This window comes from Saccopteryx bilineata, chromosome 1 (genome assembly GCF_036850765.1).
Source record: "Saccopteryx bilineata isolate mSacBil1 chromosome 1, mSacBil1_pri_phased_curated, whole genome shotgun sequence".
Taxonomy (NCBI): Eukaryota; Metazoa; Chordata; class Mammalia; order Chiroptera; family Emballonuridae; genus Saccopteryx; species Saccopteryx bilineata.
This window is the reverse complement of record NC_089490.1, coordinates 102,772,472-102,797,818: the sequence shown is the minus strand read 5'-3', so window position 1 is coordinate 102,797,818 and position 25,347 is coordinate 102,772,472. Positions and strand designations below refer to the sequence as shown.

General features: G+C 39.6%; 1 protein-coding gene across 4 annotated transcripts in view; it reads right to left on the bottom strand.

The window, feature by feature from the left end:
* The window catches only part of ANO4 (anoctamin 4), a 428,231-nt gene that overhangs the window by 82,260 nt on the left and 320,624 nt on the right, over positions 1-25,347 (bottom strand). For all 4 annotated transcript variants that reach the window (XM_066262603.1, XM_066262613.1, XM_066262620.1 and 1 more), the window contains one exon: positions 5,524-5,630. In XM_066262603.1, coding sequence (XP_066118700.1) covers positions 5,524-5,630 — 107 coding nt within the window. The remainder of the gene's footprint in view (positions 1-5,523; positions 5,631-25,347) is intronic.

Below are 25,347 nucleotides of genomic sequence, written 5' to 3'. Positions count from 1 at the left end.
GGCTCTACTAGGTTCTTTCATTTCCTTTTTAATTTCTCAATCAGTTTGTGAATTCCCCACTTCCCTAACACACACTCTTGGGAGTTTGACTGAGATTGCTTTGGATCTGTGGGTTAAGTTAGGGAGAACTGACATCTTAACAATATTTCTCTCAGCAATGTTTTGTAGTTTTCAGTGTATTACATGTCTAACATATCTTTTTTCAGTTAAATATTTCATGTTTTTGATGCTATTGTAAATGGCACTGTCTTTATTTAAAATTTGAATCCTGTGTTTATTGTTGCTTTGTAAAATACAATTGACTTTTGTATATTAATCGTGTTTCTTGCAACAAAGCTAAAATCATTACTTCTAATAGACTTTCAGTGGATTATATTGGAGTTTCTATATAGATGATCAAGTCATCTGAGAATAAAGACAGTTCACTTATTTTCCAATTTGGATGTCTCATTACTTTTCTTGTCTTACTGCAGGGGCTAATAAAATAATGAGTGCAAGTGCAGACATACTTGAACTGTTCCTTATCTAAGGGGAAAAGCATTCAGTCTTTTACCACTAATTATAATGTTACCTATCAGTATTTCATAGATGCACTTTTTAAATTGAGAAAGATTCTTCCTATTGTATTTTGCTGAGTTTTTTTAAAAATCAGGAATACATTATTGATTTGAGAGAGAAAGAGAGAGAGAAGGAGGGAGAGATCAATTTGTTCATTGGTTGAATTTTGTATGTGCCCTGACTGGTGATCAAACCTGTGATGTAGGTGTATTGGGACAATACTTTAACCAACTGAGCTGCTTGGCCAGAGCATATATGTAGGATTTTGTCAAATTCTTTTTCTGTGTCTGTTGAAATAACCATATGGTTTTCCTTTTTATACTTTGTAAATATGGTAAATTACATCAATTGATTTTCAAATACTAAGCCAGAATACTTTCAGTCCTGGATAAACCTTACTTGGCCATAATGCACTATAGTTTTTATATATTGTTGGGTTTTATTTGCTAAACTTTACTTATAATGTTTGTATCTATATTCATAGAGGCTATCAATCTGCAATTTTTTTTGTTATTGTCTTTGCCTGATTTTGGTACCTGGGTAATACTACCTTCATAGAATAAGATGAGAAAGTCATAACTCCACAATTTTGTGCAAGACTCTTGAAGAACTAGTATTACTTCTTTCTTGAATGCTAATAGAATTCACCAGTAAAATAATCTGGGGCCTGCAGTTTTCTTTGTAAGAAGATTTTAAATTATAAATTTAATTTCATATATATATATATAATATATATATATAATATATAGCTAATCAGGTTTTCTAATACTTTTTTTCCCTGTTTTCCCACTTTTTATTGTTTCAGGTGGGACAGAAAATCTTGTTACTCCATCTTGGCCAGAAGTGGAAGCTTAATCTGTTGGTTTTTAAAGATTCTTTCAGATCAAGATTTATACTACTTCCTGAAATGTAGCTCAGAGAGGATAACTGGAAGGATGCTTCTCAAGTGATTTATAAAGAAATGCTCTGCATGATTAGATACTGATTAGAGTCCAGAGTCTTAGCTTAACTAGAAAATGGAACATGTACTGATTTACTTTGTACTGATGGAAGATCAATCAATGTTTAGGTACTTTTAATTATAGTAACACAGTAATGTGCTTTAAGATGCTTGACTTTAACACTAAATGTCTAAGAAAAGCATTTGAAATACAAATATCTGTAGGGCTCTGTAGTTTGTCTAGCATACAGGAAGCCCTCAATAAATACCTTTGTAATGAATGAATAAATAATTGTGTAGGAATCTTTGATTTTCCTGGGGTCTCTATTGAGAATTCCACACATCTCATCAATAACTTTCAAACATCCCAGACATTAGAAAATATATAGACCCTAGGATTCACAAGGACCTAAGAAGAAACTCTGATGATGACCTCTGTAGTCAATATTAGATGCCTATCAGTGTGCTAACTTCCCTCCTGAGCACCAATTTTGAAATACAAATCAACCTCAAGACTTATTTTATGCATTGTTATTGTCAAATAAATCTCTGTTGATCTAGCAATTGCTCTATTTTGAAAATGAATTTCAACAGGTTAGATTTTCCCAGTTGTAATACATTCAGAGTGAAACTGAAAAACTTACACAGTGGTATTTTAACACTCCACTGGAATTCTCTTATGACTCATGTTTACGAATTAGTATTTTTTGTTATCTCTAATTAATACTGGCTCATGCAAGATGCCACTTTCAGACAGAGTTTCAGGCAGAAAATAAAGTTGGGTAAACATTAATCCTTTCAAAAAATTAATTTTTTTTCTAGTATGTTCTTTTATTTATGAAACCAAAGGTGGCAGTGACACATCAGGTTAACAGAGCATTTGCAATCTTACTCCATATCTTTTAGTATAATGCCAGATCCTGGGTTAATAATGTTCTCTATCAATGGTTATTTCTAATTTTCCAGTTCTTCATTACTTATTTCCAAAGCACTAGGGGTTCTTGAATAGAATTCTCAATTTTTCATCAAATGAGAAAACTAGTAAAAAAAAAAGACTATTTACCAGTGATAATATTATACTTCCTCTGTTCCTTCAGAACATTTAAAATTCACTGACTCTGGCCTTCTTTTGTCTCCATCTTGACTAGTTGTAAAAATATCTCACCTTTTGAGATGAAAAATTAAACATAGTAATTGCTATGCGGCCTCATTATACACAGTTTTTGACTATATGAGGATGCTATGGTTAGACATTGATCACATTAAAAGATTTTCAATTCAAGGCAACAAGCATATTTATAATATGCCAGATACTATGCTAGACAATCATGATATAAACGAATTAAGCAACTTAGTCACAATTAAGGAGCTTATTATCTAGACCAGCAGTTTTCAGCTGAAGATCCTTAACACACTAGTGTGTCATAGTGGGTTATGGAATATACTGCACATGATAATGCCTATATCAGCCAAGACAATAGTTTTAAAAATTATTTGCATTTTATGAAATAATCCGGCATAGCTACTGCCATAATCATTTCTCTTCCACTCACTTGTTCTCTAGTATGTTCATGAAACAATGTTAACTGAAAAAAGTATGATAAAAATTATGTGTAGCCCTGGCCAATTAGGTCAGTCAGTTAGAGCATCCTCTTGCAATGACAAGGCTGCAGGTTTGATCCCTGGTCAGGGCACATACGAGAAGCAAACAGTGGATGCACAACTAAAGTCAAACAACAGATGAATGCTTCTCTCTCTCTCTTTCTCTAAAATTAATCAATCAGTAAAAAGCAATTAAGTGTAGTACATCTTAGGCTTGTTTTAAAAGTCACCGGGACAAATAAGGGATAAATATAAAAAAAGCAATTAATGTAATATTTAAGTTATTTAGCACATCAAAAAGTAGAATTTTCATAATGTTATTGAAAATAAATAATTCAAGACATTAAGAGTTGTAAATGATTAATTATCACATAAACACACAAAAACAATTGCCAGATGAATTCAGAGGAGAGACTACTGTTAGCTAGAATGGTCATGGAGGACTCTGTGCAGAGGATATGTGTAGGGAATGGATGACTACGGCAGAGAACACAAGGGTGTTCTCTACTGAAGTGAAGACAGCCCTACATCAGGTTCAATTTCACCATTCTCACCAACATTGACTCTCACTGAAAATACTATTCAGATCTGGACTAAGTAACTGTCTACTTCTCCCTATTATACTCCAATTTATGCAGCCTGGTATCAAAGCCGTTGTTGGCAGCTTCATCACACTTAGTGACTCACACTGAGCTGCATGCAATTAAACCTCTCAAGTCAGTTTCTCTCCTGATGTTGAGCAACATTTCGCCCACAGTGCCGGAGTGGTTGCTTTGCTGAATTTGTGTGTAAGAGTTTACATGTACAAACTACCAAATGTCATCTTGTCGGATTTGGCTGAGATTCCCGGATCCCTGAGATCAGCTAGGCTCTTGGCGCCAATGACTAACATATTTAATGCCTCCTTCCAGTCTCCACCCCACTTGAAAACTTCCTGAGCATGCTCTTATATCCCAGTCATCAGTGTATTGCCCCTTCACTCCAAATGTAGTACGGCATCACCCACTTTGCAATAATGGAGCTGGACATCAAAACATGTCTCCTTTGCCAGACGATATGATGCTAAGTGTTGCTAGCAAGAGGCCCTGGAGGGACACTGGAGGAGGGCGGAATTTGTCTCCCGGGTACCAGTATGCTCCTCCCAGCAGGCTTCTGCCGCATGAGGCTTCTATGGCACCCAGCTCCTACAGCGCATGGTGGCCAGTGGCACATGGCACCTCCCCAAGGGCAGGGGTACCTTGAACGGCCTCACAGAATATGCTGCTGATGCACTACCTCCCAGCGGATGTCTCCCTTGGAACCCCTCCAGGCAGCTTGTTCCAGTACCGACTGGAGAGGGCAGATTCCCAGAGTCCTGCGGGCACGGAACTCCGGCCAACTCTCTGCTGCCTACTGAACTGCAGCTGCGCCCCGTCCAACAAGGTCTGGATCTCAGCTCTGTTGTGTGAGTCTTCCCAGGGGCGGTGCCAGCTCCCAATACCTGTTATTCCTGCAATCTTTAGGGTTCTTCTTACTCTTTACTAGACAACCCTCCATTATTCCAATCCCCTGTCACAGTTCATTTCTTACGTTGAACTTTCCCTCTTCAAAATATGTGGGATCTTTGTCTCCTGATTAGACAGTGACTGATACAGGTCATTATTCAAACTATCGATAAAAAACTTGTTGGGACAGAGATACGAACAAAGCCACCCAAATCTTCCTGATAATACAATAATCTGTTTAATAAGGCAGGAAATTTGGTAATGTAATATGGAACAGTTCTCAGAAAAATGTCCAAAATATAAATCGTGGAGGCTGTTCAACGGGGGAGGCGATTATCTGGAGAATTTGCTTCTGCGTGAGAGCTCAGGCCCGCGCCTGCAGCCTCCACGCCGGGCACGCCTGCCCGTCCACCTCTCCGGCTGCCCGCTCTGGCTCCCTCTGTCACGTCTTAGTTCAGATTTCAGCTTCTCGGTGAAGCTTTCCTTGACCACTCCGTTTCAGTTTGAACTGCTCCCACCCCTTCCTGGCCTTTCTCTGAAACATCATCCATTAAAATTTTTGTTTCATGTTATTTACTATAATTATAGTCTGCTTTTAACTTCTTGAACATAAGCTCCAGGAGAGAACTGCACTCATCTCCCCAACATCTAGCCCAGTGCAGGGCACATAATGGCCATTCCATAAATATCTGCAGAATTCCAAGAATTTCTCCAGGACCTTAGCTACATGAGAGAACACGCTTAAAAAAAAAAAAAAAGATCTAAGGATGCTGTGAAGGTTTTACACTTTTGAACAATCCACCAAGGGAAAAGTTAAGAGGTTTCACAAATGATGAGCATTTCTAGAATGGATATGAGCTTAATAAAACCAAAGGAAAAAGTTTATAATCCCCCAAAACCACATGTGGGTTTTTACTCATTTACCAATATACTACTTACCAATTTTGTTTTTCCCTTCTTCATACTTTATTCTTTGTAAGATATGATGTACGATCCTACTTCTTGTGGCGTTGTTGAAGAAAGTGTCTTTGTTGTGGATGATGAAGCTGCACATACACGGAAAGCACAGGTTGAGGATTAACTGGAGGTGAGGGGTCTGATCTGACATAATCTGGTGTGATTCATACTGCAGTGTCTGCAATCAGTCATAGAGAGGGGACGTCTAGAGCAGCACGGGAGGCCCCAGAGGTCACACCAGGGGCAGCAGGCTCCTAAACCTCGGTACTTAGGGCCTCAGTCTCCTAAGCATTAACATCAATATGTCAGAACTGGACAAAATTAAGAAGCCTTAAAATAAATAAATAGTAAGCCTAGGCCTCATATCTTTTTTCTTCTCAGTATGGTCATTAAATAAATTCAACTAAAAATGCATTTGGTTTTTATTTCTTCCTCTCTTCTCCACCACCCTGATTTTTCAGGAGTTTTATTATCTGAAATTGGCTTGGGTGGTGGAAACAGGAGTTAGGTAATTAGCTCCGGTCTGGCTCAGGAGTGAGGTGAGTCTCTAAAAATCACTGTCCCTTCCTTTCCCAGGATGTTTTCTGGATGAGACCCCCTCTCTCAGCCAGCGGCCCACGCAGCCTCCAGATGTTCCCACATGGCTCATGTGCACCCACCATGACCTCGGGTTGTCCAGCAGGTATTCTTGTGCTACTGAGAGTTTTCCAGGTGATAGATACAGTTTCCAGACCCACATACTACAGCATGAATTAGCCATGTCTTTCCCTCCCAGGAATGTGTTAAATGATACTGTAATTATAATTGCTCCATGCATTGTAGAGCGCTCAGGAAACTTTTATTGGGCACTTTGTATGAGTTGGACATCATGCAAAGCATATCAGTGCTGGTAGCCATCGCCCTCAAAATCCAACTCAGAAGTCACCTCCCCCAGCAAGTCTCCCCACTCCTCCAACTGCCCTCCTGGCACGAAAACAATTCCCTACTCTCTCCCCTGAGCTTTTTCTTGTCTCGAAAACACATTCATTCTATACTGTCATTTATTTGTTTTTATTCATTCACTCAGAAAATGTGTGTTGAGGGCACTCTTAATGGACTGATTATACAATTGTAAATCAAACAGATAAAATCTTTGTCCTTGAGAGGCTAACAGGCTAGTGGGGAGGACAAACCATAAAAGAAATGAACATGATCGTAGGGCAGAGATGGGCAGAATCCACCTCCGCTCTCCCCCAGAAAACTGTGAGCTCACTCGGGACAAAAAGCTGAACCATCCTGGTATCTGTAGTCCCCGGACCTACTGAGTACCTGGTACATTGCATGGGTAGAGATTTTTGAATAACAGTAAGTAGGGAAATGGGGATTTATGTTGGCAAAACAATTGCTACAAAATGCTTTTCTTTTCTTTTCTTTTTTTTTTTTTTGTATTTTTCTGAAGCTGAAAATGGGGAGAGACAGTCAGACAGACTCCCGCATGAGCCCGACCGGGATCCACCAGGCATGCCCACCAGGGGCGAAGCTCTGCCCACCAGGGGGCGATGCTCTGCCCCTCCGGGGCGACGCTCTGCCGCGACCAGAGCCACTCTAGCACCTGGGGCAGAGGCCAAGGAGCCATCCCCAGCGCCCGGGCCATCTTTGCTCCAATGGAACCTCCGCTGCGGGAGGGGAAGAGAGAGACAGAGAGGAAGGGGGGGGGTGGAGAAGCAAATGGGCGCTTCTCCTATGTGCCCTGGCCGGGAATCGAACCCGGGTCCCCCGTACGCCAGGCCAACACTCTACCACTGAGCCAACCGGCCAGGGCTGCTTTTCTTCAAGAAGACATATTCTCAGGAGTTGTTCAAATGATGGGAGGAAGAGATAAAAACCGGTCTGGAGAAAGGGTGGTCCAGCCTGGTGCCTCGTTTGGGAATAGAATTGGGAATGTGAATTTGGGATAACATATAAAGGAGAGAAAGACCAGAGACATGAAGACAAAATGTATGAAAACAAAATATGAAGACATCTGAACTGATTCCTTAGGGAAGTGTTTCCCTCTCACCGTTACTTCTCTTGGATTTTGTTATAGAATATTGTCCTCTGAGAAAGGTAATTTCACTTGACGGATGAGAGATAAATGCTATGTGGGTAAATGAAGAAGTCACAGCCTTGATCTTCTATTTTCTCTAGGGTCTCCCGAAAATGTTTTATGGCATCAAAGAGGAAGAAGGGAAAACCAAGAGTCACCTCAAATGTGGTTCCTGTCATTTTACCCTCCTATGCTTTTTCACATTATTTCAGACAGATTGTTACATTTTAATACCAAATAAAGATGTCATAAAGAAACAGGGGACAAATAAAAAAGCCCATTTGGACTCACAATTTCAGATCATAACGGAGAGCTGATAAACATGGCCATGGCTGACAAGACATTCTGGGCTAAAAGCCCATGTCCCTCCTCCACTGCATGGTTTTCTGCCTCCTCCTCGTTAGCTAACATTACATTTTGTGAGCTCATGTAATAGTTCTCTGAAATAAGCACTGCAGACTAGCTTCAAGATCAGGTCTTCCTGTTCCTTACGCCTACCTTGTACTTGGAGCCCGGAGAGTCTCTAGAGGGAGCAAACTTATAGAGCCTGGCCCAGCTGCTAGTCTAAGCATTGCAGATATGTTACCTCATTCAATCCTTACACTAAATCAGGAGTTAAGTACTGCATGGCCTCATCTTACAAGTGAAGAATCAAAGAGGTTAAGTGATGTGCCCCAAATCACTCAACTAATAGGAGGCAGAGCCGGGATTTGAACTCAGGTAGTCTGGCTCCACAAACTGTCATCTTAGCCACACCATCACCCTGCCTTGCTGGGTCAGAATGCCTCCTGGAGGCTGGCTTTCCTGGGGATCAGCCCGGGAGCTGCTCTGTTTGGGAAGCTTTCTTTGCTTCTAATCATTCTTTGAGCCTCAGTTCAGGGCACATTCCCTTCCAAGAGTCTTCCTCACCTCGCCACCCTCAACCTATAAAGTAATATGGGACTTTAAAAGTGAAGGAAACAGAGAACCTTTAGGGGAGGAGGGAGGTGTCTTTTAGCCCCAACATCACTCCTGTTTTCCCTTAAAACTTTGAAGCGACGGCTTCAGTCTAACCCCTGGCTTTGTCACGTATTATGTGGTGTCAGGACCATCCCCCTCAACTTCTCTCCGAGTCTCCGTTTCCTCATCTGTGAAAATGGGGATAATGCTTGTACCTCTTATAAGGTTTCTGTAGAAACAGGTGAGGTGACAAGCTCTGCTGAGCCCACTGTCGGGCATTCAATAAGCTCTCAGCTGTCATTATAACTGTCGCTTCTAATGTTGGAACATGAGATCCTGGACGTTGAGCCTGTTGCCATGTTGAGATGAGACCCTGGGGATCCTAAAATGGAAATGACTATATTTTCTATGTGGTAAAAATATGAATAAGTTATTACCAGAGAAAGACAGTGGTAGATTGCAAAAAAGGCCATAATTCTTCCTGTTCCTGACACACACACACCTATGTGAATTTCTTGCCTCCTCCATCAACAGTTAAGAGTCAATTTCTCCACCTCTTGAATCCAAGTAGGATTTATGACTGGCTACGATCAACAGAATGTGGCAGAAGTGATCTTTGTGTGAGTGCTGAGCCTGGGCCCAGGCTCTGTGGCTTGTACCCCTGTCTGCTTGAACACTGCCCCAAGCCTGCCAATGTAAAGAAGGCTGAAAATAAATATTCCAGCAAACTTTCTTACTTAGGTTTTAAATAGAGATTTCTTTTTGAACAAGGAGGAGCAAAGGTGATGTAGTTAACTGTCACTTAAGTTATGTCCTCAAATTAATAGAAATCTAAGGAACAAAGCAACCAATTAATTTTTTTTATGTGACAAGAGGTATTCTGAGAGCTTTTATAGGCTTTTGGCTACCACAGTGCTATAACTAACTTCTTATCTTGAGTGTACTTGTTGTGAGTAAAAGAATGAGATAATTATCAGAGTAAATATATAATATTCAGAATTCTGACTGTTTGGTAAAGATTTGCAAACCTCATTTTAGGATTAAGGTGATAAACACCTGGAATATAAAGCAATGTGAGACATTTTTCTTATTCCGATGGTCATTTCCAGTTGTACTTCCTGATATTATCTTTGCTATTTGAATGTTAAATACAAACCAACAAATACTTCCCTCTTGAGACTCCCAGATAAAGATAAAAAATTAAACACTTGCATTCATTTTTCCTCTCTCTCAAAATGCCATAACAATAATAGGAAAGTGTGTGTGTATTTTTAAATAAATCCTCAGGGAACAAAGACAGCAAAGAACAACAGCAGGCAAATGTTGGAATGTGTAAAGCAGACAAATAAGTGGTAACAGACTTAAGAGACCAGAAAAGGCTGAATCCTAAGCCAGCTCTGGGGAAAACTAAGAACACTCATATTTATGCTACAAAATCTCATAAAAATTTTAGTATTGGGGCACCAGCGATCTCTAAAAGTAAGATAAATGGGATGCTAGAATGGGTGCTGGTTAAAAGCTGTTCAAAAAGATGCAAGCCTGACCAGGCTGTGGTGCAGTGGATAGAGGGTCAGACTGGGACGTGGAGGACCAGATTTGAAACCTTAAGGTCGCTGGCTAGAGGGTAGGCTCATCTGGTTTGAGCAAGGCTCGCCAGCTTGAGCCCAAGGTCACTGGCTCGAGCAAAGGTTCACTCGGTCTGCTCTAGCCCCCCGGTCAAGGCACATATGAGAAAGCAATCAGTGAACAACTAAGGTGCCGCAATGAAGAACTGATGCTTCTTATCTCTCTCCCTTCCTGCTGGTCCCTACTTGTCTCTCTCTCTGACTCTGTCACAAAACAAAACAAACAACCAAACAAACAAATAGAAAAAGATGCAAGATGTCCTTATCCCAGGGGTCCCCAAACTACGGCCCGCAGTCCGCATGCGGTCCCCTGAGGCCATTTATCCGGCCCCAAACACACTTCCAGAAGGGGTACCTCTTTCATTGGTGGCCAGTGATAGGAGCATAGTTCCCATTGAAATACTGGTCAGTTTGTTGATTTAAATTTACTTGTTCTTTATTTTAAATATTGTATTTGTTCCTGTTTTGTTTTTTTTACTTTAAAATATGTACAGTGTGCATAGAGATTTGTTCATAGTTTTTTTTATAGTCCAGCCCTCCAATGGTCTGAGGGACAGTGAACTGGCCCCCTGTGTAAAAAGTTTGGGGACCCCTGCCTTATCCTCATCTGTACTCCACCAGACAACTAGAATCTGGTGTTTGTTTTGTTTTTATAGGGCAATGCAGTCTTTTAACTGTAAGACATCGAGCATGGTAGGGGTAGAGGTACCATAGTGAACACTGAAAGATCAATTGCATCCTGGAAGCTGAGACTCCCAGCTATCTTCATTCCCTCAGGCTCCAGAATATTGGCAGCTAGGTCTTGACTTTCCAGGCAGAAGGCTGGCAAATTCTCCTCTGGGGAACCTGAGTAGCCTAAGACGAAAGATCTGAAGATAGTGACATTGGAGACTCCCATAAGAAACCATTTTCCTACAGTGAAGCCCACAGTGGGAGGCCCTACCTGCTACTCTGAACTTACACTCACGTTTTACATTTCCTGTTCTTTTTTTGTGTGTGTATATGTGACAGAGACAGAGAAAGGGACAAACAGGGGAAGACAGACAGGAAAGGAGAGAGATGAGAAGCATTAATTCTTTGTTGTGGCACCTTAGTTGTTCATTGATTGCTTTCTCATATGTGCCTCCACCTGGGGGCTACAGCACAGTGAGTGACCTCTTGCTCAAGCCAGTGACCCTGGGCTCAAGTCAGCAACCTTGGGCTTCAAGTCAGCAACCTCTGGGCTCAAGCCAAGGACAAGCTCAAGCCAGCAATTCCATGCTCAAGATGGTGGGCCCATGCTCAAGTCAGATGAGCTTGCATTCAAGTCAGTGACCTCAGGGTTCCAAACCTGGGTCTTCCATGTCCCAGTCCGATGGTCTATCCACTGTGCTACCACCTGGTCAGGCTACATTTCCTATTCTTACATACAGCCAGTCAACCAAAGACTACTAGGCATCTAAAGAAATCCATTAAAAATCAAAATGAATAAAGCCATATATGACAAGCCCTCAGCTAAGGTCATATTTGACGATCAAAAGCTAAAAGCCTTTTCTCTAACCATCAAGAACAAGTCAAGGATGCCCGTTCTCATTACTTTTATTCAGCATAGTATTGGATGTTTTGGTCAGGGAAACTAGGCAATAAAAATATATTAAATGCATCCAAATTGGAAAGGAAGAGGTAAAAGTGTCACTAGTTGCAGATAACATGATATTATATACAGACAATCCTAAAACCTCTACCATAAAACTGTTAGAATTAATAAACAAATTCACTTAAGTTGCAGAACACAGAATCAATATACAAAAATCTGTTGCATTTCCATACATTAATAATACACTATCAGAAATAAAATAAAAAAAAAGACCATTTATAATTGTATCAAAAAGAGTACCAAGGATGCCCTGGCTGGTTGGCTCAGTGGTAGAGCGTTGGTCTGGCATGCAGGAGTCCTGGGTTTGATTCCCGGCCAGGGCACACAAGAGAAGCGCCCATCTGCTTCTCCACCCCTCTCCCTCTCCTTCCTCTCTGTCTCTCTCTTCCCCTCCCACAGCCAAGGCTCCGTTGGAGCAAAGTTGGCCTGGGCGCTGAGGATGGCTCTCTGACCTCTGCCTCAGGCACTAGAATGGCTCTGGTTGCAACAGAGCGACGCCCCAGGTGGGCAGAGCATCACCCCCTAGTGGGTGTGCTGGGTGGATCCCGGTCAGGCACATGCAGGAGTCTGACTGCCTCCCTGTTTCCAACTTCAGAAAAAAAAAAAGAGTACCAAGGAACAAATTTAACCAAGGTAAGAAAAGACACCTATAACAAAAGCTATAAGACATTGCGGAAACAAATCGAATAAGACACAACGAATGGGAAGATATTGTATGCTCTCGAATTGGAAGAATATTGTTAAAATGACCATACTACCCAAAGCAATCTATAGATTCAGTGTAATCTCTATCAAAATTATAATAGTATTTCTCATGGAAATAGAACAAACAATCTTAAAATTTGTATGAAACTATAAAAGACCCTAAATAGCCAAAGCAATCTTGAGAAAGAAAAACAAATCTAGAGGCATCATATTCCCTGATTTCAAACTGTATTACAAAGCTATAGTAATCAAAAACAGAATAATATTGGCATAAACACAGACAAATAGAGCAATGAAACAGAATAGATATCCCAGAAATAATTCTACACTTATAAGGTTAATTGACTTATGACAAGGGAGCCAAGAATATGGAATGGGAAAAGGACAGTCTCTTCAGTAAGCGGTGTTGAGAAAACTGGACAGCCATATGCAAAAGTATGAAACTGGATTTGATACCATATACAAAAGTTGACTCAAAATGGATTAAAGACTTAAACATAAGACATGAAAAAGATGTAGGTGGTAAGCTCCTTGACACTGGTCTGGGCAACAATAGTTTGGATTTCACACTGAAAGCAATGGCAACAAAAGCAAAAAATAAACAAGTGGAACAATAAAAACCATATGCATAGCAAATAAATAAATAAACAAAATAAAAATATCAACACAATGATAAAGTAGTCTATGGAATGGTAGAAAATATTTGCAAATCATATATCTGATAAGGAGTTAATATCTAAAATATATGAAGAACTCATACAACTCCATAGCAAAAAATTAAACTCTAATTTATAAAAATGGACAGAGAATCTGAAAACATTTTTCTTATGATAACACACAGGTGGCCAATAGGTTGCATGAAAAGGTGCTTGACATCACTAACCATCAGGGAAATGTAAATCAAAACTACAATGAGATATTATCTCACACAGGTTAGAATGGCTATTATCAAGAAGACAAAGAATAACAAGTGTTGGTGAAGATGTGCCCTGTTGGTAGGACTGTAAACTGGTACAGCCACTGTGGAAAACAGTATGGAGGTTCCTCATAATTTAAAATAGAACTATCATATAATCCAGCAATTACACTCCTGGGTATTTACTGAAGGGAACAAAAACACCAACTTGAAAAGATATATGCAACCCCATGTTCACTGCAATGCCATTTATAATAGCCAAAATAGAGAAGCATTCTCAGTGTCCGTTGATGAATGAATGAAGAAAACATGGTATACTAATCCACTATATATATATTATATATATACCAGAATAGTATTCAGCCATGAAAAAAATGAAATCTTGCCACTCGTGCCTTGGGGCACTACGCTAAGTGAAATAAGTCAGATGAATAGAGACAAATACCATATAACCTCACTATTATGTGGAATCTTAAAAAATTACAAAAACAAGTTTACAGATAGAGAACAGACCCGTTAGCCAGAGGTAGGGAGTTGGGGATAGCAAAGGTGAGCAAAATGGGAGAAAGGGTCAAAAGGTACAAACTTCCAGTTAGAAAATAAATAAATAAGTGATGGGGATGTAATATACAGCATGGTTTCTTTATTTAAAAAGCTGCTAAGAGAGTAAATCTTAAAAGTCCTCAGCATAAGGGGAAAAATGTAAATATGAATAGTGACAAATGTTAACTAGATTTATTGTGATGATTATTTTTCAACATATACAAATATAATTATTATAGTATACATCTGAAATTAATGTTATGTGTCAATTATATCTCAATTAAAAAGCCATTATGCACAGAAAATTAAGATATGGAATTGTACAAGAAAGCTCAAACTATGATTTTGAAAAGCCAAAACATTTAAAAAAAATAATAGCTCTTAGAAATGCAAACAAAATGAGAGCAGAAATGAAAACTCAACAGAATTAAAAATAAGCTGAGGAAATATTTCAGTTATAGAGAACAACATGGAGAAAAAAGATAAAGTCATGAGAGAAGCAGCTGAGGAAGTCCAATATCTGAAAAATAGGAATTCCAGAAAGAGAAGAAAAACAAACCATCTACAAAATTTAAGAATCAGTCAAGACAACTTCCCTAAACTGATAGATAAGAGTATTCAAGTGGAAAGGGTCCACAGGGTGCCCGGTATAACAGATAAACATAGAGCCACAACAAGAGACATAACTGTGATAGGTCAGAACACTGGGGACAGGCTTCCATGGGAGGAAAACAGGTTACACAGAGAGAATTGGGAACTGGAAAGTTTTTGAAGTTCTCTGCAGCATTATTTAATTTTAGAATCAAAGGAGCAAGACTTTAAAAATTCTGAGGGAAAAGGATTTGGGGTGGGTATAGGCATCCATATCTAGTCAAAATATTATACTGAGTGAAATATAATAAATATGTGTCTGAGTTTGCTAGAGCTGCCATATCAAAGTACCACGGATTGGGTGGCTTAAGCAACAGGAATGTATTGCTGCAGAATTATAGAGGAAGAAGCTGCTTAGTGAGACAATATTACATGAGTCTCAGAACTCAAGAGCTCATATAATAGCATCTACTTTATTGATTTAAGGTAAAACAAACCTGGGTCAGAGTCTTGGTTCTGCCAAGATCAGCTGACCCTTGAACAATATGGGGGTTTAGAGGCACTGATCACCCCCCTCACACTCTGTGCCATCTGAAAATTGATACATAACTTTGACTCCCCCAAAATTTAACTACTTAAAAGCCTGTTGACTGGAAGTCTTACCAATAACATAAATAGTTGATCAACACATATTTTGTATGTTATATGTATTATACACTGCATTTTTATAATAAGTTAGAGAAAAGAAAATGTTAAGAAAATCATAGAGGAAGAAAGATGGTGACAAAGTAGGTGGACGTTCCAACTGCCACCTCCCAGGACCAAATTGGATTACAACTTAATTTAAGAACAGTCATCTTGAAAAGCCAACTTTGGACTAAACTAAGAGAAATTTGTAACCAAGGATCACCGAAGAAGCTACAGCAATCCTGGTAGGAAGGGCAGAGATGCAGAAAGGGCTCCCCAGCTCCCAGGAGTGAGAGGCGGCTCGCAGGGACTGTCACAGTGAGTGGGTTGCCTTGAGAGATATGGGTCCTTAGCCCCAGGCCCAGAGCCCCAGCCTAAAGCCCCAGAGCCTAGAAGAGGCACCCAGATAGCATTTAGCTATGAAAAGAGCTGGGTTTCTGCCCACGAGAAAGAGACACATTTCTCAGATGCAGACTCTGTTTTAAAGGGCCTGCACAGAAAACCTCTTTCTCAGCCACTTACCCAGGGCTCTGGTGGAGGGAGAGCTGAGGGTACTGGAGTTGCAGGAGGAGAGTGTAAAGTTGGAGGCCCAGGTAGAGACACTGTGGGGGACGGCCACCAGAACCCCTATGCTGAGTCATTCTCCAATGCTGCAGTCGCCATCTTTTTTGGGCAGAGCATCCCCTATGTGCAGCATCAGTGTGGGGAAAAGCAGCTGCTCCGCTGTCGGGAGTCTCTCCTACTCCAGGGATGGTGACGGGTTGTTTGGAGATGCCAGGAAGCAGGGGGAGCGTCAGTGACTCAGCTTTCTGATGTTGAGACTGGAGCTCCCCAGCCTCCACACACACACTCATCCAAGTCTATGACTGATACTTCCACCTCACTGGATACTCAGTTGAATCTGTCCCGAGAGTGGGCAAACCACACCTCTGGGTCTTAGAGGCCACACCCACTGGACTCCTCGGGCCTCACCCTACTGAGGTCTGTGAAAAAAGACTGGATAGACTGACACCTGGGGCCAAGAGGCTGAGCCACACCAACCACCCTTCCTAATTGCTGAACTGTCACAGGCTCTAGACTCTAGCAGAGGTTTTTTCAGTGGCTGAGCCCAACAAGCAGCCAGTAAACAGGCTGCATGAGGTAAGACTCAGGGAAACTTGGCTGTTTAAGTGGACTTTCCTCCAGGACCAGAGTGGGTAAAAGCCAGCCTAGGAGTGCAGCTTGGTATTTCCATGTATACCTGGGCCCAGTAGAGGCAGCCACAAACTGAATTGCTTGTAGTAACAAGAAGGCTGCTGAGGGCCAGTCAAGGGCAGTGTCTCCCACTGGTCTGCACTGGGTTCCTGCTTGGGAGGTCCAGGGCTGGCACATCCAGAGGCCAGCAGTGGGAAGCATTGGTTCAGGACCTAACAACCCCTGCTAGAGTGATATCCTAAGGAAAATCTCCTCACACCAGGCCCAGCTGAGGTGAGTTCCACTAATCTATGATCAACACTAGCACAGTGGCTCATGTGCATTGGATAGGGTGGAACTTCACAGTCAGCCGGCCTGGGCGCTGGATATTCTGTCCTGCTAAGCTAAATTCCACAGGGGAAAGGGAGAGAGGCTTGGAGCATGGGCATTTAATGTATGGGTCTCTCTGAGTCTATTGTTGGATCTGGTCAAGGGGCTTAGCCACCTTTGGGAGGGGCAGTCAGCCCCAGGAGAGGACTCTCTCAGTCTTCCTCCCTGAGATCGAGGTCTCACCAGCTGAAAAACTTCTGCAGAGAGGACTGTCAGCCACATTCAGTCTGAACCTGCTTCTTATCTTGTTGGGGAGAAATAAAATTTGAGTATCCAGAAGTGGCTGAGGAATCAAGCTCTGGAGTACAGGCCACATCCCCAGTACTGAGTCCCTGACCAAGAGACTCCTGAAGTAGCGGGTCCCACAAATGTTGTATTCACAACTTCAGCTGCCCTAACCCACCAAGCGTGTAAGCTGTAGAGAGGTAGGTTGGGTGAGGTCAGTCTGAGCCCAAACTATGGTCTTACTACAGAAGACTCTGTGAGAAGACCAGGCAGCTGCAAGAGGAGGAGGAGCAGCTGAAAAGTGGAGACAACTCTTAGAGCTTGGGGCTTTTATGGAGCTCTTGTCATCGCTGAGCAGGAGAAAGCTGATCCTTATACAAAGGTTGGCCTCTCCCACAGTACACAGACACAAAAAATGCAGACAAAAACAGCAAAAAGTGAAGTATCTGCAGACTGGTAGCCCACAGTGGGTTATAAACAACAGGTGATGCCAACCCAAGAAGAACTAGATCCAACACAACTGGTTGGTGGCAGACAGCACCAACCCTAGACTCAACTACCTACTCAAGCAGCACACCCAAAGTTGGAGTCTAGCAGGTGCCAGACACTGTGGAGAATAAATATGCCCTACAGGACAGACATTGCACAGTGTGTAATACACAAAATCAAGGTTGACCCTTAGAGCCAACCAGCCTGAAGGGATAAATGTCCCCATAAAAAGACCAACTGCACCTCAAACTCACATACAACAAGAGAGAAAATAGTACCCTCAAGAAGCATTCCTAGAACAAAGAAGACAAGTAGTCTGGAGGACAGTACCACTGAGCTCATCTTCTTCATAAAGACCACACAAAAATGTCAAGGTCAGACAATGCTACCTAATACACAGACAAAATGGGTAGGCAGAGAAATGTGACCCAAATGAGTCAACAAGAGAAATCCCCAGAAAAAGAATTGAATGAGCTGGAAGTAACCAAAATACCAGATGCAGAGTTTAAAACAATAATTTTTTAGAATGCTCAAGGATCTTAGAGCAACAATGGATGGATATAATGAGCACCTCAATAAAGAGATAGCAACCATCAAAAAAGACATTGAAATTATAAAAAAGAACCAGTCAGAAATGACAAATACAATATCAGAAATGAAGACTTCCTTAGAAGGAATTAATAGCAGGCTGCATGAAGCAGAGGATCGAATCAGTGATTTAGAGCAGTGATTTTCAACCTTTTTTTTCATGGCACAAACACACTCTAATTACTAAGGTCAGTGCCCCTGACTAAATACAACCATTTTCATCTCATGGCACAAATAAATTAGTTACTAAAGAAGAAGAGGTCAGGGCCCCTTTTTCTTTAGTAATTAGTTTATGAGTGCATGCATGAGAAACAATGGTTGAAAATCACTGATTTAGAGGACAAGATAAATGAAAGCACAGAAGTGGAGAAGCAAAAAGAAAAGAGGTTCAAAAAGTCTGAGGAAACTCTAAGAGAGCTCTGTGACAACATGAAGAGAAACAAAATCCACATCATAGGGGTTCCTGAAGGAGAAGAGAATGAACAGGAGATAGAGAACCTGTTTGAAGAAATCATAGCTGAAGATATCCCTAAATTGATGAAGGAAAAAGACACACAAGTTCAAGAAGCACAGAAAGTTCCATTAAAGAGGAACCCAAGGAGGCCTACAACAAGACACATCATGATTAAAGTGTCAAAGTTAAGAGACAAAGAAAGAATACTTAAAGCTGCAAGAGAAAAGCAGTTAATTACCTACAGAGGAGCCCCCATAAGGATGACATCAGACTTATCAACAGAAACACTTGAGGCAAGAAGGGATTGGCAAGAAATATTCAAAGTGATGCAAAGCAAGGACTTACAACCAAGACTTCTTTATCCACCAAGGCTATCATTTAAAATTGAAGGAGAAATAAAAAGCTTTCCAGACAAAAAAATAATTCAAGGAATTCATCATAACCAAACCAGTACTGCAAGGGGCCTGTTGAAGCAAGAGCAAAGGGGGAAAAAAATCAAGGATTGTAGATTTAAAGAATAAAATGGCAATAAACAACTACATATCAATAATAACCTTAAATGTAAATGGATTAAATGCTCCAATCAAAAGACATAGGGTAGCTGTGTGAATAAGAAAACAGGACTCATACATATGTTGTCTATAAGAGACCCACCTCAGAACAAAAGATACACATAGACTATAAGTGAAGGGATGGGAAAAGGTATTTCATGTAAATGGAAATGAAAAATAGAGCTGGAGTAGCAATACTTATATCTAACAAAATAGACTTTAAAACAAAGGCTATAGTATGGGATAAAGAAGGTCACTACATAATGATAAAGGGAGCAATCCAACAGGAGGATATTACCATTGTAAATATCTATGTACCTAATATAAGAGCACCTAAATATATAAAGCAGATTCTGATGGACATAAAAGGCAAGATCAACAGCAATACTATAATAGTAGGGAATTTTACTACTCCACTAACATCAATGGATAGATCCTCCAGATAAATAATTAACAAAGAAACAGTAGCCTTAAATGTCTCACTGGATAAACTGAATTTAATAGATATCTTCAGAACCTTTTACCCCAAAGCAGCAGAATATACATTCTTTTCAAGTGCTCATGGTACATTCTCTAGTACACAAAACGAGTCTCAATAAATTTAAGAAGATTGTAATCATATCAAGAATCTACTCTGATCACAATGACATGAAACTAAAATTCAAACACAATAGAGAAACTGAAAAACATTCAAACACTTGGAGGCTAAATAGCATGTTATTAAATAATAAATGTGTTAACAATGAGATCAAGGAAGAAATAAAAAATTTCCTTGAAACAAATGAAAATGAACATACAGCAACTCAAAATCTATGGAACACAGCAAAAGCAGTCCTGAGATGGAAGTTCATAGCATTACTGGCATACCTTAAGAAGAAAAAGCTCAAATAAACAACTTAACAGTGCATCTAAAAGAACTAGAAAAAGAACAACAAATAAAGCCACAGGAAGTAGAAGGAAGGAAATAATAAAGATCAGAGTAGAAATAAATGACATAGAGGCTAAAAAAAATACAGAAGATGAATGAAACCAGGAGCTGTTTTTTTTTGAAAAGGTAAACAAGATTGATGAACCCTTAACCAGATTCATCAAGAAAAAAAGAGAGAGGCCCCAAATAAATAAAATTAGAAATGAAAGTGGAGAAGTAACAACTAACATCACAGAAATTTTTTTACTAAGGATTGTAAAAAAATACTATGAAGTTCTGTATGCCAAAAAATTGGAGAACCTAGGCAAAATAGATAAATTCCTAAAAACATATAATCTTCCAAAAATCAATCTGGATGAATCAGAAAACCTAAACAGACTGATTACAACAAAGGAAATAGAAACAATTATCAAAAAACTCCCAGCAAACAAAAGTCCTGGACCAGATGGCTTCACAGGTGAATTTTACCAAATATTCAAAGAACTAACTCCTATCCTTCTCAAGCTATTTCAAAAAATTCCAGAGGAGGAAAGACTTCCAAGCTCCTTTCATTAGGCAAGCATAATTCTCATTCCAAAACCAGGTAAAGACACTACAATGAAAGAAAACTATAGGCTAATACCCCTGATGAACTTAGATGCTAAAATTCTCAACAAAATATTAGCAAACTGGATCCAGCAATACATGAAAAAAATCATACATCATGATCAAGTGGGATTTATTCTGGGGAGGCAAGGCTGGTACAATATTTGCAAATTAATCAATGTGATTCATCACATAAACAAAAGGAAGGAGAAAAACCACATGATAATATCAATAAATGCAGAAAAATATGATAAAATCCAGCACCCATTTATGATTAAAACTCTCAGCAAAGTGGGAATAGAGGGAACATACCTCAACATAATAAAGGCCATCTGTGACAAACCCATGGCCAACATCATATTCAATGAAAGAAAATTAAAAGCAATCCCACTAAGATCAGGAACAATGCAGGGGTGCCTCCTTTTACCACTCTTATTCAACATAGTTCTGGAAGTTTTAGCCACAGCTATCAGACAAGAAGAAGAAATAAAAGACATCCATATTGGGAAAGAAGTAAAACTATCATTATTTACTGATAACATGATACTGTAAATAGAAAACTCTAGAGTCTCAGTAAAAAACTACTAGACCTGATAAATGAATTCAGCAACGTGGCAGGATATAAAATTAATATTGAGAAATCAGTGGCATTTTTATACACAAACAATAAGCTGTCTGAAAGAAAAATTAAGGAAACAACCCCCTTCACTATTACAACAACAACAAATAAATAGTACCTAGGAGTAAATTTAACCAAGGAGGTAAAAGAGTTGTACTTGGAAAATTATAATATGTTCCTAAAAGAAATCAAGGAAGATACCAACAAGTGGAAGCATATACCATGTTCATGGATAGGAAGAATAAACATTAAAATGTCTATATTACCCAAAGCAATCTATAAATTCAGTGCAATTCCTATTAAAATACCAATGGCATACTTCAAAGATATAGAACAAATATTCCAAAAATTTATATGGAACCAAAAAAGAACACGAATAGCCTCAGCCATCTTGAAAATGAAGAATGAAATGGGAGGTATTACACTTCCTGATATCAAGTTATACTACAAGGCCATTGTACTCAAAACAGCTTGGTACTGGCATAAGAACAGGCATACAGATCAATGGAACAGAACAGAGAATCCAGAAAGAAACCCACGCCTTTATGGTCAATTGATATTTGACAAAGGAAGTAAGAGTATACAATGGGACAAGTACATGCAAAAAAATGAAACTAGACCACCAACTTACACCATTCACAAAATAAACTCAAAATGGATAAAAGACTTAAATGTAAGTTGTGAAATCATAAACATCTTGGAAGAAAACATAGGCAGTAAACTCTGATATCCCTTGTAGCAATATTTTTGCAGATTTTTCTCCACGGGGAAGTGAAATAAAGAACAGGATGAACAAATGGGACTGTATCAAACAAAAGCTTCTGCACAGCAAAAGACACCATGAACAAAATAAAAAGACAACCCACACAATGGAAGAACATATTCGCCAATATGTCTGATAAGGGGTTAGTAACCAAAATTTATAAAGAACTTCTAAAACTCAACACCAAAAAGGTAAACAAGCCAATAAAAACATGGGCAAAAGAACTGAATAGACACTTCTCCAAAGAGGACATACAAATGGCCAATAGGCATATGAAAAAATGTTCAACATCACTAATTATCAGAGAAATGCAAATTAAAACCACAATGAGATACCACCTCGTACCTTTCAGAATGGCACTCCTTAACAAAACAACACACAATAAGTGCTGATGAGGATGTGGAGAAAAGAAACCCTCCTGCACTGGTGGTAGGAATGCAGACTTGTGCAGCCACTGTGGAGAACTGTATAGGGTTCCCTCAAAAAATTAAAAATGGAACTGCCTTTTGACCTAGCTATCCCACTTTTAGAAATATATTCTAAGAACACCAAATCACTGATTCAAAAGAAGATATGCACTCCCATGTTTATGGCAGCATTGTGTACAATAGCCAAGATCTGGAAACAGCCCAAGTGTCCGTCAGTGGATGAGTGGATTAAAAGGCTGTAGTACATATACACAATGGAATACTATAAGACTGAAAAAAAGAAGGAAATCTTACCTTTTGTGACAGCATGGATGGACCTGAAGATTATTATGTTAAGTGAAATAAGCCAGGCAGAGAAAAAAAATATCATATTATCTCGCATATATGTGAAATCTAATGAACAAAGTGAACTGAGGAACAGAATAGAGGCAGAGGCGGGGTCACAAGGACCAGAGGGACAGCTCTCAGAGGGAAGGGGGGCAAGGGGATGGTATCAGAGAAGGTAAAGGGATTAGTGAAACTATATATACATAACACAGAGACATAGATAACAGGACAGCAAATCCTAGAGGGAAGGGGGGACGGGGTTAGGGAGAGGAGACAAAGAGGTACGAAAAGGGACACAGGGGTGAAGGGTGAGGGAGTTATATTCAGTGGGACACTTGAATTCATGTAAAGACAATAAATTAAAAATTAATAAAAATTTTTTAAAAAGTAAAAAGAAGAAGAAAAAAGAAAATGGTAAGGAAAATGCATTTACTGAATATATTGAAAAAAACAACCATGCGTAAGTGAATCTGTGCAGTTCAAACCTGTGTTCTTCAACAGTCAACTGTACTATCTGAATGTAGAAAATAAACTTCTCTAAGCCTCAATAACTTTATCAAGTGGCACAACAATAATACCCACTTAAGAGGGAGGTTTGAGGGTTAGGAGATAATGTATGCAGTGTACTTATGTACACATTTGTTCATAAATGGTGGTTTTATGATTTTATTATTAGCCCATTTGTCACTTTATATAAAGATGACTGATTCTCATAGTTCTAACATACTCTGCTATTTTGACATCTGGTATTGAAATTTTTATTTCAATAAAATATATCAGACCCAAAAAGGCATTGAGAAAAATATCAAACACTGGTATGCCCACTATCTAAAGAAATAAGTTGCAGATACAATTGAAGCCCTCTTGTGTTCCTCCTCAATTTCACTTCCCTCCCTCAGAAGTAATCACTATCAGAAACTTTTTATAATCCTTAATGTGTATATATTTGTAAATACAGAGCATTATAGTCTGTGTTTTAAATCTTTACAGAAGTGGCATCACGCTATACTCATCCTTCTGCTGCTGGCTTTCCTCGCGCTACTGCGTGAGGGTCATTCATGTTGATAGGAGGAGCTCTAGTCTGGTCACATGCCCTGCTGCTCACACGCCCACAGTATGTGGACACTAGTTAATCGGTTCTTTCTCTTCTGGTGGATGTTTAGGCTGTTCCCAATGTTTTGTCATTATAAACAGCACTGTCAAATGCACCTGTGCAAATATTTCTGAAGGGAAGTATACCCATGAGTGGCACTTCTGGTATGTATATTTGTACAGGTCTTAAGAAAGAAGCAAGAGTCTAATTTCATCCATATGTCAACATCCTGATATGACAGGATTAATGGTGAGATTTATTACAATTAATTTGATGCTAATAATGACTAAAGTGCCTACATTTGGGAATTTTTTTTAAAGGAATACTAGATTAGAATATGTAGACTTGAGGTACCTTTATAATAGCAGCAATATAGTCCCATGTATTCTAATGTGCCTTCAGAGGAACAAGAAAACATAAAGAAATGTGTATGTAAGTAAACATTACCACGTGTCATGCTAGAATAAGGTGGGAGGGTCGTTGGTTGATTCAATAAATAGTTTTAAATGTTAGTTACGTTATAAGAGGATTTGCATTACTGGGGACAGAGGTTGAAAATCTATGGGTGAGACACAGTAGGCCACACACTACCTTTAATGCTGGGTAGCTGTGCACAGAGCCAAAGAAACTGGAGATGTGGACAGTAATCTGAATAATTCTGGAGGAAGAAGAGGCAGGTAGAATAAAGGACGGGTAAAAAGGAGAAGGAATAACGGTAGGAAGGAGGAGAAAAGAGGAAGGGGGGAGGAGTAACATTCTGGAATTGGTAACAATTCAGACCAATCCTAATTTATCTCTACCCTTAGCAAAAGTGAAACTCAACATATATAGAACTCACATATATTATAATTATCTATTTACATATCAATACAATATACATACAACAATATGTATTTATATACATATTGTTAATAACAATAGACAAATTATTGAACATCTGCCATAGGCATGCATACACTGTGTTGCTAATTTTCCTATTATATATGTACTATTATTACTCCCAGTTTACAGATAAAGAGTGAAGCTCAGAACCATACAGTCTGTGAGTTGCAGAGCAGGGACTTAGGGATCAGGCCCCACTTACTCCAGAGCTTGAGTTCCTAACCAGAGCTTGTGTGAGCTCAACCATTAACCCTTCAGAGCAGAAACTGTGACTCATTCATCTCTCTCCAGCCCTCCACGGTGCCTGTCACTGAACTGATGCTTGACGCTGACTGCACTGAAATGGCCCTTCAGAAGGAAACCATGAAAGCATTGCAGTATTCAAATGGAGGGGAGATCCCTTTTAATTGCTACTGAGAAGTGAGCTAGAATAAGGAGAAAAGCATTTTAACAAAATGTATAAAAACAAATTTGGAAACACAAACGATTTCCTAATTAATACTCAGGTCAGAAAAACTCAATTTAAAATAACCTAGGCCTCAGCTTTCCACTAATTAGGATGCTACCATAATTCAGTCAATAGTAAGTTTTTGCCCGAATCACC